Raw genomic sequence first — 14,899 nt, 5'->3', positions numbered from 1 at the left:
AAAATGGGACCCAGTGCCTCCCTGCTTGACACTCAGCATCAAGGGTTGGATTGGGGGTAAGTCCCTGCGACATACTAGCGTCATGTCCAGGGGGTGTACTTGTACATCAAGCTGCCTCACGCTACAGAAACAGGAGATAGGCTCCTGCCCTATGGGCCTCATGGCTCAGCAAGGCTAATTACTTACTTACATTGGGGGACCCGGGTTCGAATCACCAGTAGTACATGGAAGTTACAGGCCCCTTGTTGAGTGTTCACTTACTAGAGTCGGGGTGGAGGAGGGCAGGACTTCTGTCAAACTCTGTGAAGCCAGCGTACGAGTTGACCACCCTGATATGACCCTGACCTTCAGAATGACCCTGAGAGAGACACACATGCACGTTAAGGCGATAGGTGCTCCCAACTGTTGATTTTCAGTGGTTATAAATAATGTTTGTAGCAGTTATAAATACTGTTAATGAAATATAAACACCAATTTCACAAGTGAAATGAGAGGAAAAGACCACTAACTTGAAATGCAGTGCACCGAGATTTAAAAAATGTCACTTAACTTTTTTTTTAAGTGTGCCTGGAAATGTATTTAGGACTTAAATGCGATATTTCACAATTGCAATATTTTCACCCAGGGCCTGAAGGGGCCACCCATTTTGGGCGGGAACCCCTTTTGGTGTTTTAACTAAGCATTATGTTATACTTTAGCTATTGAAAAATAGCAGATCTACAAGCTCATAGTGCGCCACTGAGTGGCGCGCTACGAGCTTGTAGGTCTGCTATTTTTGAAAAATCCTAAAAATGCGGCACAAATCTTTGAATATATATTCTTTCAGAGTTTTTTTTATTTCGACGTCAGGCCCAAACGGGTTAAATGGCAATGAACTACAGGACTAAAAGAAGAAGGCCCTGACGACAGAGCACACAGTGGTATAAAGTCTGAACAGATTCACATACACACACACACGTCGCATGCACACACAAACGGTACCTGTTGTCTGGGGCGTATGACGGGGCTGTGCTGTCTGCTGGAGGTGGACACGTCTTTGGAAGATGAATGCTGGAGCTCCATACTGTCTCTATGTCCTGAAGAAAATATAAACACTGAGAGGAGCTCCACCACACTGTCTATATGTCCAGAAAACACCAACATTAACCCATTTTGACCTGAAATCAGATTCTAAAAATGTCTTCTACATCCTGACAGTTTTCTGAAAAAGCCATGTTTCTATGTCAGTCGTTCTTCGATTTTTCAAAAATAGCAGACCTACAAGCTCGTAGCGCGCCACTCGGTGGCGCGCTATGAGCTTGTAGATCTGCTATTTTTCAATAGCTAAAGCATAACATAATGCTAATACCAAAAGGGGTTCCCGCAAAATGGGTTAAAGTACAGTATCCACAATTTGAACATGCGGGACCATTTGACATTTAAAAGGCCTACTATTTCTAATAATATAGTCTCTGTATCCGCTATGCAACATCTGGTTAAACATTCGCGTTCAGTTAAATGGCAGAAAATGTGTGGATTGATGTTTGCCACCATGCTTATAGCTAGAATTCACAAATACTAAGATATACATTTCCATTAAGTTTGTTTTAGTCTATTTCGAGTACCGCAGTTATATGCTTTATTAGGGTATCTGAACAAATTTGAAATGTCCCTTTGATTTCTATGTCAAAATGCCACCCATGTGGTACAGTACTCCAAGTAGATACAAACACACCGATGAAGAAATCATCTCCTCATCTTCACAAATCCACAACCGATCGTATTTACAGGGAGACAAACGTACAAACAACCGAGCAGATCACTCATGCTCCAGTCAGGTCACAAGCCCTTCAGAATCACCCAACAGAAGAACAAGAACACACAAAGCCCAGACAAAGACGGACAGAAGCCTGGAAAAAGAAACCGGAAAAGGTCCCCTGGGACACCCGATTGATCATGGGGTCCCATGAGGCCCCCAGCACCCAGCATAGGCAGCCCTGCGCTTCATCGTCTCAAACCTCTGGTCCCGCTTGGCTCTCTCTTGGTAAGCCGGTCATCTGACCAGCTCTGCCTCAGTCGGGAGGCCGCTGGTGGGGCCGACGCCTCCGACGCACTGCCCTTTGTGTTCTCCCGTCGTCGTCCACGGGGTCTCCTGTGCACCGCAGCACGGGCTGGGGCGCAACCCTGGGCCGATGGCGAGGCCATCGGACAGACGGCCTCGGGAGCCAACGGGGCGTCGGCCTCGTCGTCACAGAACGCTTCGTTTACAAACCCCCTTCCCCCCTTCCTCACCAGGGTTTCTGCAGGTTCAGGCAAGTTACATTTAAGACTTTTAAGACTTCACATTCAATGCCACTCGGACTTAAATTAACGCACTTGATCTACAAGCACACAACATGCCTTGAGCTTGTAGATCTGAGCCATCTATTTTCAGAAAGGAGATTTAGTGTAGAAATGATAAATTCAATAAAATCAACATCGCTGTCATTCATTTTGAACTAATATAACAAAATAAATACTAAATCTGTCTGTGGCATTTTAAGCACGTATTTAAGCCTTTTTAAAAGGCCCCTTATTGTCTTACGTGCATTCATTTTAAGTCTTTTTTTGTGGGTCTGCAGAAACCCTGCTCACTCCCCTGTCTGTCCTGGCAGGGTTGTCAGTGCAGAAAGCAAGCAGAGAGTGGCTAGCAGACACAATGACAACAGTTCTAGCGGGGTTGACAGCGCAGAAAGCAAGCAGAGATGGCTAGCAGACACAATGACAACAGCACAACATTGGCTCCCAACCTTTTTTCCCTGCAAACCCCCACACACACTGGCTCCCAACCACACACACACACACACACACACACACACACACACACACACACACACACACACACACACACACACACACACACACACACACACACACACACACACACACACACACACACACACACACACACACACACACACACACACACACACACACACACACACACACACACACACCACTTTCTCTCTACCTTCACATCATGCTCAGCCTCACTTTTGTACTTACCCACAAAAGCCCCGAATTCTACCGTGGTGCTGTCTGCTGGCTGGATGGGATGCTGGTACAGCCCAGCGAGGGCCAGTTCTGGGTGGCTGGAGCCGCTGGGCTGGGATGGGGTGCTGCTGAGATAAAAATGAGCCCCAGGGGAGGAGGGCACGTTGGGCAGGCTGGAGGGGGAGTCGGAGAGGCCCGGCTCCTGTGGACGGGTCAGCTGCTTCTGGGTGAACGAGTGGCCTCTGAGACGCAGCTCTGGAGGGGTCAAACCAGCCACTGTGGCACTGTGGTGGGCAAAGGCACCGGCGCCGGCGCCGCCCGAGGAGCCAGCCTCTGCAGCGGTGTGCCCCAGCCCCTGCCCGGCCAGCCGCTCCCTCCTCTCGGGGCTGAGCGTGGGGTCCAGCCCCTGCAGACCCGCCGCTCTCCTGCTGCCGCTCCCCACAACCATCGCTCTCCCTGCGTTCCCACTCCCAAACAGAGATTCCGCAATGCTGCCTCCGACCTGCGGGAAGGAGGAGGCAAAGGAAGAGCCAAAGTAGGCCCCTACGCTACGTTTGCCCCCGAGCAGAGAGGACTTCGAAAGAGGCCCAGCGTCCGTGCTGCCGGCGGGGCCCAGGCTGGGGACCACATTCTTGGAGAGGCTGAGTTCCCTGGTGATCTGGTTGTGGACGTGGCTGGCCTCGGAGGCTCTCTGTGCCGTGAGGGCCTTCAGGGTGTCCACGGTGAGAGCGGACAGGTCCTGGAGGTGTCCGATTTGAGAGTCCAGTGTTTGCAAAGAGCGTTTGATGAAGTTAACTCTGTTTCCGACCTCTTTCAGCTGGATGCACATCGTTTCGACCCTGAGACGAGAGAAAGGACATGGATCAGATTTCCACACCACAGAACACAGAGGAAAAACACATTTTAAATTAAAAAATGTGAAATAAGTCATGCCTGAACGGTTTAGCAGATCTCATGTTTTGTTAATCTCATAATAATAATAAACTTTATTTATATAGCACCTTTCATACATTCTTCACAGGGCCAGGCCCAGGGCAGAACACAAAAATAGAATACAATAAAACACAACCAAGTAGTTAAAATGATAGAACAAAGAACAAAATAAAAGTATAAAAACATAGAAGAAAATAAAAACACAACATGCAGCAATTCAGTCAGGACAGAGTAGGAACACAGATATTAAAACTCAACTAAAAGCAAGAGTGAAGAGGTGAGTCTTGAGTTGAGATTTAAAATGTCTACAGAGGGTGCGTGTCTGAGCTGGAATGGTAGTTTATTCCAGGCCGTTGGCCCGTAAAAGCAGAAAGCTGCCTCACCATATTTTTTGCTACACATTTTTTAGGCACTTCTAGCAGTTGTATTCATGTTGTATTTATGTGACATCAATTTCATGGACTGACTGAAGTGAAGAGTTCAGGCTCACACGTAATCTTGGTAGTAGTCTTTGATCTTGTTTGTTTAAAATAATGCAAATTATTCTCTCAAAGTGGGGTCTGGGGACACCCCTGGGTCCTTAAGGGGGTCCCCAGCAACATGTCAACTTTGCTATACAATATATAGCATCAAAGTTCAAACCTATACATCGGCTAATTGTAAATGCTGATCTATAAAGCTCACAACATGTTGTAGATCTGCTATTTTCAAAACATCATGAAATAAATAAATCTTATGTATAAGGGTCCCTTATACAATATATACATGATATTTTCAGATGGGGCTCAGAAGGTGGCCAATTATTACATATACATTTTTGGAAGTCCTTGACATTAACCCATTCTGGGTGGGAACCCCTTTTGGTGTTTTAACTAAGCATTATGTTATACTTTAGCTATTGAAAACTAGCAGATCTACAAGCTCATAGCGCGCCACCGAGTGGCGCGCTACGAGCTTGTAGGTCTGCTATTTTTGAAAAATCGTAAAAATGCGGCAAAAATCTTTTAGAAATAAGCAGTGCTTCTCAAACAGTACAGTCAGGCCTGTACTGTTTGAGAAGCACTGCTTGTAACTTGGGAAAGGGCAGTGAGAATGTAAGAAAGGTGGCACCTGTCTGAAGTGAGGCGTATGCGCTCCTCACTCCCCGAGTGAAACTGATCGTCTTTCTCGTGGAAGTAGGTCTCCATACACTGCTCCTCAAAGTCATGCAGCTTCTTCTGGTCCTCCTCGGTCAGAAACAGCTCTGTAGGACAGAGGGACACACGATTAACATTATTATTTTTTTTTACTATTATTTTACTTGTGTGAGAACAAACAAGTGTGGGCAGGAGCCTGCAGAGAACAAATATGAGACTGCTCGCCCCTTTTACCAACTCGCCCCGCGATTTTTTTAATGTAGTTAACAGTTAATTTAGTATTTCCCTCCCTCTCTGAAATTATCTTGTATACAGATTTATTTGATTGCATAGTAGTCGATCTCTATACTCTGTAAAATTTAGAAAGAACAACATGTCACAGAGACGGTGACTGCTTAATTAAGTAAATCTATGACCTTCTAGCAGTTAATTTCGTTTTATTAATCACATTTCTTCCATGTAGCCCATGTTTTGTAATGGCATCATCATGCTATTATGCCCGTGGATATACAGAGTGAACTTAATGATAAATGAATATGATAATACCTTTTAAATAATCACAAACATGAATTATGTTTGTTATTTACAGCTAGGTAGAGTAGTGGGGCGAGATGGAAAAGGGGCGAGATGAACCTGTTACCCACAGAACAAGGATAGAGAGTAAGGCTTCTGCTATTAGCCATCATTGTGGTAGGCTTTCATACAAACAGTTGATTTCAATCTGAATGTGAAACCTGTGTCCACAAACTACAACCTCTGTCACAAAAAGATGAGAAAGAAGTGTGGCGCCCCCCAGTGGTGGACAAAATACTCAACCCCAGTACTTGAGTCAAAGTATAGACATTGTTGAAATACAACTCAACTAAAAGTGAAAGCTGCTCTGTCAAATTTGTACTTACTGCTTGATTGTAAAGATACTTAGCATATTTAAGTACGCTTAAAGGACCACTTCACCACTTTTCAACCTATTTTCATATAATAGGTCCTCACTAATAATCATGAAAAAATGGCGCAATTTCCTTCTACTCGGTCTGTGTCTCATAGGAGGGCTGTGGGCAGTTCAGAAACCGTCTTCCAGTGACATCATCGATGGGGAATCCAAGCTAATAGAAACTGCAGGCTTTCTAGTCCTGAAAAGTTGCAATGCGAAAATGGAAGCCATCGTTCTCATGATAATGAAAATCTAAACATTTTTGTAAAAAAATCTTGTTTAAAAAAGAATCTGCCTAATGATGATGTCACTGGAAGACGGTTTCTAAACTGCCCACAGCCCTCCTATGAGACACAGACTGAGTAGAAAACATTTGTGCCTTTTTATCATGATTATTAGTGAGGACCTATTATATGAAGATAGGTTGAAAAGTGGTGAAGTGGTCCTTTAAGTACAAATTAAAATTTTCTAGAAATTTCAAAAACACAATAGTGACATTAGCAGATCACAACACAGTTCGATGTGTTGTGACTGAGCATGTCGATCTGTTAACCTCCCTAAGCTACCATGTACCTACCTTACGTACCTACCAAACTGGCATCATTTGGCTTGGATGAGAGGAGGAAAAGCTCTCTGATGGTTTGTTACTTGTCCAAGAAATGCTAGTTAATATCTTAATTTATTACATGGCTTGGTTGAATGCTTGATTCTGATTGGGCAAACGCTTAATTCAGCGGTGAGTTATGTGATGATAATGACCGCTCCGCTGTATAACAGACCGCTGCCTAATCAAACCCTCTGAGCACCGGCTGCGCCCCGCTTGATTTACTGCTGTTTCCAACATGACAGCCATGTAAACACACACACACACTAGTGACACACAATTTCATTTACAGCTAAACATTGCTCTCAAAAATGTTTTTGAAAACATTTGAGCGAGAAATAGACGAAGCAGGACCCGGAAATAATTCACCTTCAGGGAGTTTAACCACCTCGGCTTCGCCTCGGTGGTTAAACTCCCTGTCGGTGAATTATCTCCCGACAATGACCACCTAGCCAGATATTATCCCTTACAAATCCAATCGGGTTGAGTTACAGTGGTATTGATAATCACCAGACTGTGGTGGGCGGCTTATCACAGTGACTGGCTACTAGGGTTGGAACCTACCAAAGCTGCACGATACAGAACAAAAAAAGCGGGAAGAGAAATGACTAAAATCTGTAGGACACAACTATTCCTTCTCCCATTCACATGTCATAACATGAGCTGTGAGTGTAATGTAGCTCTGAGTAGCTTGTGAAGTCCGACCACCTGAGGTTTTTTTTTTTTTCACACTTTTGACTGCCATTCGATTTTTGTTTTCTTTTGGCTGCCATATGACGTAATGTCAAAAGCCATGCATCGGAGGGGCTATAGCGCCCCCCTCAAAAGGTTTGATAAATCACTGTACGTACTTGGTCCGTAGGTCCTCTCCTTCTTCCTCTTCCGACACATGCAGTAGAAGAGAGAGTAGATATGGCATAGCAGGATGAAGGGGGGAGGGAGGACAGGCTTCTCATGGTAGGCCATGATGAAATGGTAGCGCTGGTACTTCCACACCAGGTTAGAGATGGACTTCACTTGCAGATACACATTACTGGAACCGACAAACAAGAGGATAACGTCATGACCACAACACAAACCAGGAAGTCAGTCAGTAAGGGTGATGCTCTGCGATTATTCATTCACAAATAGACATAGTCTAATCGTTGACTGTCCCGATATGAAAAATATGCAGGAAATGGAATCGAGGTCCTTGGCCTGCTGGCAGCACGCACAAGACATAATTATGATGCTGATGATCGCCTTGTCAATAGCCATTACAGTAGTGTTCCTAGGCGATTGTCTAGAACAGTACCTAGTAGTATGGAAGATGATCTGCAGACAGAGACAGGAGGACAGACAGGACTGAATGCAAGTACTTATGGCTGGACTAGATAATTCACCACTTATGCCCCATTTTATACTTTTCCTATTTGAAAATGTACAAAATACAAGCTTGTGATCAGGCTTGTGGTTTTTGTAAGCTTGTGAATCTGACATTTTCGGGGGGAAAAGGTGAATGATTTTGAACATTTTTGGCAATAATGACATGCACAAAATAAGGACGCCAGGTATAGTGGTATATACAGCTTTTAGTGAATCCCTGTATTATGCACTCTATATGCCATATTATCATGTGACGTTAATCTCATACAGTAGTAGTTCTCAAAGTGACCAGGGTCCCCCAGGGGTCCTTGAGGGGGGTTCCAGGTGATCCACGGCTAAATGATTGATAGTTAAGATCCAAATGGACCCTTACAGGTCTGTCACTCTGAGAATGTACAAATTGAATCAACTGGACCCCTACTGGTCGGTCCATTTGGTTCCATTCATACACGCTCAGAGTTATGGGGGTCCATGTCCTCTAATGCATACCAAACTTAGGGTCCATGAAAATAAACAAATTTGAGAACCACTATCTGTCTTTAGCGATCTTTGCGCAACACGCCAGGAGTCTTACTTGAAGAAGGCGATGAGCAGGTTGACCATTAGAATATATTGTACAAAGAGGTAGACTGCTTGTAGCAGAGGAGTCAGCCACACTCCGGCCGTGCACAGAGGCTTGACTGCTGCCTCACTGTTATTGGCACACACTGTGGAGAGAGGGGAACATCATGTATACATTCACAGAGATACACACAATCATTGACTTGAGGCGTGAAGCACACTGATTTCCAAAACAGAAGCTCCATCAGGAGACAAAGGTGCAAAGGCAAAACAATCGCATGGCTTGACAAAACAAGTTTCTGCCATTTGGTTTTGAGAATAAGGGCTGGGTGATACGGACGTAAATCAAATATGTTGTTATTTCTTTACCGAATACCTTGACATACGTAGATAATGTGGCGGTATGATCATTGGTACTTTCACACATTAAAAACATCATCAGTAATGCCTGTATAAAAACTAAGTGGGTGAGTTAATAATAATAGAACAGTCAGGCTCAGTTTGAGTCAGGCTCAAACTTTACTGTAATAAAGACTTTAATAATCAGGAAAAGATAGCACACATCATACTACGATGGAGTCCAGACAATTGTCTAGTCTCATATCACAATCAGGGTTTCCGCTATAGGCAATGTTTTTGGCTGGCCAACCGTGACCCGGCAAGATTAGACCTTTTTCCGGCCAAAGGATAATTGAATCGGCCGTTATTATATAATAAACGCAGATACGTGCGTGTGCAGTGAACCACCAAACTGAACACCTCGTTGCATTTAGCGCAGCGCTTCTTTCCACTTTAGCACAGATGCAATCTGTCCTCTAACCCATTTTGACCTGAGATCAGATTCTAAAAAATGTCTTCTACATCCTGACAGTTTGCTGAAAAAGCTATGTTTCTATGTCAGTCGTTCTTCGATTTTTCAAAAATAGCAGACCTAAAGCATAACATAATGCTAACACCAAAAGGGGTTCCCGCCCAGAATGGGCTAAAGCACATTTATAGTGTCCAAAAGCATATGTGCTCCGTGTAGAAGTGTCGCTTTACTCGCTTACCAAAAAGAACAGAATAAGTTAGGAGGACTGATGAGTTAACTGCTCTGTCGTACTTATAATAAGTCGTATTTGGACAAGCCTATCATATCATATAAAATAGCATTTTCCCAGCCGGCCACAGTGGCTGGTGATGATTATATTTAATGGTCAATTAAAGGGACACTTGACTTCACCCTTTTTGCAAAAAATAAAAAATACATGTTAATGACGTTTAGACGATTTAGAACACTTTCCTGGGGTCTTTATAATGTGTAATATGTGGTTTTAGATATTTTAGATTTTAGCAGTATAACGGTTGCAACAATAACAATTAAGGAACCAATTATAGCAAAAATGAGGGAGGTGGTGGGTCAGTTCAGAATAAGAATAGCTAAAGAATCAGAAAATAAGTTTAACTGCAATTTATTAAATCAAAAACAAAATAAAGTTTTCGAACCTCAGTTAGGATGCTGTGGGTAACCACTGATGTGTGGCCAAGAGAGTCTGTACAGACAGATGACCAGTCATTGAGAAGAGGTTCTAGCTGGCCCTGAACCTGTTCACTGGCAGATGCTGCTTGAACCAGTCTTTGCACATGGTCTACCAGACCGGGATCACCTTCTTGCTCCCTTCCATCCTTCAGTTGCCTACTGGTGCGGATACATTCAGCAGCGGGTACTGGGACAGCAAGGTACAGATGTGCACCATGCAACGGGTCAAGTGTCGAGCTTTGGTGGTTGAAAGGATGGTACTCAAGTTGGTCTCCTCTGTGTGGCATAGCGGGAGTTCTTGAAGTCAAGGATGATTCCCGTAAGAAACATGAAGTCCAGTTACAACTGGAAAAGCCAGGTGCTCGTCTTTCATGATCTTGACATCGACTGTGTACTGTCGACCATGAAAGACACAGTCAATCATTGCATGACCAATGGCACTGTTGATCTTGCCATCAGCCAACATGAAAGCACCATTGTGGCAAGTATTTTCTTCAACAGTCCTTCAGTCCTCTCCAGCGCAGCGATGAAATGAATGACAGAAGGCTGCAGATGGGCACGGTGGCACAGTTGGTAGTGCTGTCGCCTCACAGCTAGAAGGTCCTGGGTTCGATTCCCGCTCGGGACACTGTGGGTGCTGGCGGCGTGTTTCCTCCTCCGCGTCATCAGTGCCCATACCCAAGGCGGGGTTGGCGAAAGGGCTTTTCTGTGTGGAGTTTGCATGTTCTCCCCGTGTCCCCTAGGGTAGGTACCCTCACAAAAAACATGCAGTAATCCTGGTCTCTAAACTGCCTCCCCCTGGCCAGCCGGGGCGCCTGATGGAGGGGAAAGGAACTGGTTGGAATAACGTGTTCCTTCCACGCGCTACGTCCAACCAGGGAAACTCCCCCCTGCCAGGTGTAAAGGAGTAACTTGGACACTCAGGCATGAAGGAAGCATGAGTTCAAGTCCGTTGCTCTCCCCATGTCCCCCATATATGGGGACTAGGCTGGCGGAGGGTGTGTAGAGCCCAGGATCACATTAGATAATTGACACAGGGGTGAAAAATGGGTTACAAAATCGTGGGATAAAAATTATTAAAAAAAAAAAAAAAAAAGAAGGCTGCAGATGAAGACTGCAGAATGTGAGGACTGAAGGTTTGTTTCTGTTGAAGAAGCTTAAAGGCCCTCGTCCAGAAGAAGCAGGAACAAGAAAAGGGTCTCTTATACAAGCGTTAGCCAATGCATATGGATAAAGGCTGTGAAAGCGTTCATCATAAGTTCACAGGCCAAGGAAGAGATGTTGCAGAATGTCCCTCTCCACCCCACCCCATGATGCTGGGATCCGAAGTCTAGAGACCAACACATTCAATGGTGGCTGCCACTTTGCCACGCCAGCTCAAAATAACAATGGTGCAATCAAATCAAAGTCACAGGCTCACGGTTTGCCACTCAACTTCACCCCAGTTTCAAAATACTTATTTTGGAGAGGGAGAAGATCTCAATCTGCAGGGTCTTTGAGTAATTTAGAAGTTCACATCTCCCCTGTATAATTATGGTGAAGACCCAGCACAGGCGACAGAAAACCGTATAGATGCAACGGCTTCCAGTAGCACTCCTACCGTTTCTCCTGTGCGTTCCATAATGGATGAGACTGCGCCTACTCCTGTGCGTTTCATAGGTGATGAGAGACTGCCTTCTCCGGTGCAATCCAATAGTGGACCATGCCCTCAAGTTTTCCTGTGAGTTTCATAGAGGATGAGACTATGCCACATGGATGTACATTTGATAGTTCCTTCATGACCTCGGTTTCTTCAATTTGTGCCACACCGACTCTTCAAACTTATAGCGGTGTAACCGAGACCCTGTGGGTCTGCTTCAGAAGATTCATGCAATGATCTCCAGAACAGAACTTTTACTTCCCCTCTCAGCAGTACCTTGGAAACTAAATCTCAGTCAGTGTTTGGCAGCACACATATTTTGTTTGAAAGCCCAATGAGTAATGTTAACCAAAACACCTTTGACGTGGACAGTCCATCTAACATCATTAACCAGACCACTAGCTGTAAAAACAACACGTTTGATGTCCACCAACCGTGCCCCTCAAAGTGTAATGATGCAGAACCTGATGCCAAAATGTCTCTCCTGCATAACACGTTTGATGCTGAGCCTGGTGTAGGGGAAGTGTCTGAAGCTGGGCCTCACAGCAATGCCTTTCAAACTAAATCTCTTACTACTCTCAGTAGTACAATTACTTTGTCTGAAAGCAGCACGAGTGTCAACCTCCAGAAAACGTTTGACATGGTCAGTCCAAACGAGCTCACTAACCAGATCACTAGCCGTAAAAACGACACATTTGATGTACACCAACCTTGTCCGTCAAAGTGTAATGTTACAACAGCTGAAGCGCAGCCTGATGCCAAAATGTCTCATCTGGATAACACGTTTGATGCTGAGCCTGTTGTAGTGGCAGTATCTGAAGCTGAACCAAATATAGTGGTTTATAGAGGTTTTCTGAAGCCAGAGCTGGATCTGATATATTGATGGTCTCTGAACTAAGCCAGAGAAGGATCTGATATAGGGATGGTCTCTGAAGCCAGAGAAGGATCTGATATGGGGATGGTCTCTGAAGCCAGAGAAGGATCTGATATAGGGATGGTCTCTGAAGCCAGAGAAGGATCTGATATAGGGATGGTCTCTGAAGCCAGAGAAGGATCTGATATGGGGATGGTCTCTGAAGCCAGAGAAGGATCTGATATGGGGATGGTCTCTGAAGCCAGAGAAGGATCTGATATAGGGATGGTCTCTGAAGCCAGAGAAGGATCTGATATAGGGATGGTCTCTGAAGCCAGAGAAGGATCTGATATAGGGATGGTCTCTGAAGCCAGAGAAGGATCTGATATAGGGATGGTCTCTGAAGCCAGAGAAGGATCTGATATAGGGATGGTCTCTGAAGCCGGAGCTGATGTAGTGGCACTGGCAGCTTTTGCTGCTGGGCCTACTGTTACTGTAACAGTTACTGAATCTGGAAGCGACTGTAGTGGTGATACACACTCAAGCACACTAAATTCAGAAGGATTCTGTGATGGCCTCTCTCAAAGCCTGGGATGTAATTTGAATGAAACTTTAGATTTGAGGGAATTCTTGCCTTCAACATCTACACCCCAACTTCCCCAAGTAAACAACCCCAACGCAGGGAAGCTGGAAGTACCCTCACTAAAAACGCCGGGACAACGCTCCACACGTCCCAAACTCTTCTCCCTTCTGGCCCCAAAACTGTGGAATGCACTTCCCGTTGCAGTCAGAACTGCAGCATCACTCCCGATCTTCCGCCGTAGTCTGAAAACCCACCTTTTCAGACTCCATCATGGCCCATAGCACTTACCCTACCCCCCTTAGACAGCACTTCTTAGACTTATATAGCATTTGAAACAGACTTATAGCATATCATGTAGACAGCACAATAAGTGCATTGTATGTAGTCATAGCACTTCATAGTATATATGTACAGCAATGTTATAGTTTATATGTATAGTGTCATTATATAGATATGTTCTAGTCACGTTCTTAGCTTACGCATGTTTCGCGATAAATGCATTTTTACATATGTGATGTATTCCCATGCTTTTTGTTCTTGCTTAATGTAAGTCGCTCTGGATTAAGAGCGTCTGCTAAATGCCTAAATTGTAAATTGTAAATTGTAAACAAGTTCATCATGAAACAAGAGATGGGAACATCCTCTGTGGTGCAGAGAAATGAACCAGACACTCTGTTGGCTCCACCGACAAACATTGTTGGTGACCGAAAGACATTCCTGACCATCCCCAGTGCAAAGCATCTGCTGCAAAGTTATGGAAATGTGGCGCAGCATCGATTCCTGGACTTTCAAAGACACCTCACTTTGGTGGGAGGAGAGCCCAAGCAGGACTGGAAGCCACCAGAAATACTGCTGGTCCCCTCCCCAAAGGGGCTACAGGAATCTCCAGGTCTATCTTGACACCTAGTGCAGAATCTGCAGATACAGTTGTGCCTGCACGGTCCAAGATCCCTGGAGCTGGTTTAAGAAGGCCATGCCCCAGCGGACTACCAGTGGCAGCTTATAGACCTCCTTCGACAAGATCAATGGCATCAAATGAGTCCACTGGAACCACAGGTCAAACTCATACAGCCTCTGCTGTCCCTGCAGTGAGGACTGGCCGAGGACTTGATCAGGCGAAGAGGCACGTAACCAGGAGCAAAAAGCTTACGGCCATACCACCCTGAACACGCCTGATCTCGTCCGATCTCGGAAGCTAAGCAGGGTAGGGCCTGGTCAGTACTTGGATGGGAGACAGATAGGCTGTGTCAACTGTGCCCAAACACAGATGCAACTGGTCGCATGCCAACAGAAAAGTGCCCAAACAGAGATGAAACTGTGGCTGCAAGTCAACAAAAAACTAAATGAAGTTTCTCATCACAAAATGTTCACTTAATCAAATCAAAATAAAATAAAACTGCCTCAAAAGGTATGGGTGTAAAGCTCAAGTGTCCTAACCTGACTCAGCAGAGAGTACACTGGGTTCCCCCCTCCTGTTGCTGCTGATTGGCCAGGCCGTTTTGTGGCCGGGCATCAAGTCTGCCTGAGAGTTCCCAGATGGGAGCAGGAGGGGGGGAACCCAGTGTACTCTCTGCTGCCCCATCTGGCGGAGTCAGGTTACAAGTGTCCTGGCACTGTCCAAAACTTAAACGTCCAAAATAAATCCAATCCAACCAGTCAATGCTCTGTGTAGTGGTAAGTCTCCTCTTACCACCCTTTACACTGTTCCGCAAAGTCCGTCCTTAATCGAAATCCAACATCCGGGGAAATAATCCAAAATGGAA

At 45.0% G+C, this 14,899-nt stretch overlaps 1 protein-coding gene across 3 annotated transcripts in view; it reads right to left on the bottom strand.

The window, feature by feature from the left end:
- Positions 1-14,899, bottom strand: part of trpm7 (transient receptor potential cation channel, subfamily M, member 7) — a 102,086-nt gene that overhangs the window by 20,740 nt on the left and 66,447 nt on the right. For 2 of the 3 annotated variants that reach the window (XM_079496649.1, XM_079496650.1), the window contains exons 23-29: positions 8,556-8,688; positions 7,468-7,649; positions 5,056-5,188; positions 3,025-3,851; positions 1,998-2,279; positions 982-1,076; positions 262-358 (exon numbers count right to left, since the gene is read on the bottom strand). In XM_079496649.1, the coding sequence (XP_079352775.1) occupies positions 262-358; positions 982-1,076; positions 1,998-2,279; positions 3,025-3,851; positions 5,056-5,188; positions 7,468-7,649; positions 8,556-8,688 (1,749 nt within the window). The remainder of the gene's footprint in view (positions 1-261; positions 359-981; positions 1,077-1,997; positions 2,280-3,024; positions 3,852-5,055; positions 5,189-7,467; positions 7,650-8,555; positions 8,689-14,899) is intronic. The other variant, XM_079496651.1, reaches the window with a different exon arrangement.

This window comes from Electrona antarctica (genome assembly GCF_951216825.1).
Source record: "Electrona antarctica genome assembly, chromosome: 3".
NCBI lineage: Eukaryota > Metazoa > Chordata > Actinopteri > Myctophiformes > Myctophidae > Electrona > Electrona antarctica.
The sequence above is the reverse complement of the archived record's forward strand: the minus strand, read 5'-3'. Positions and strand labels throughout refer to the sequence as shown.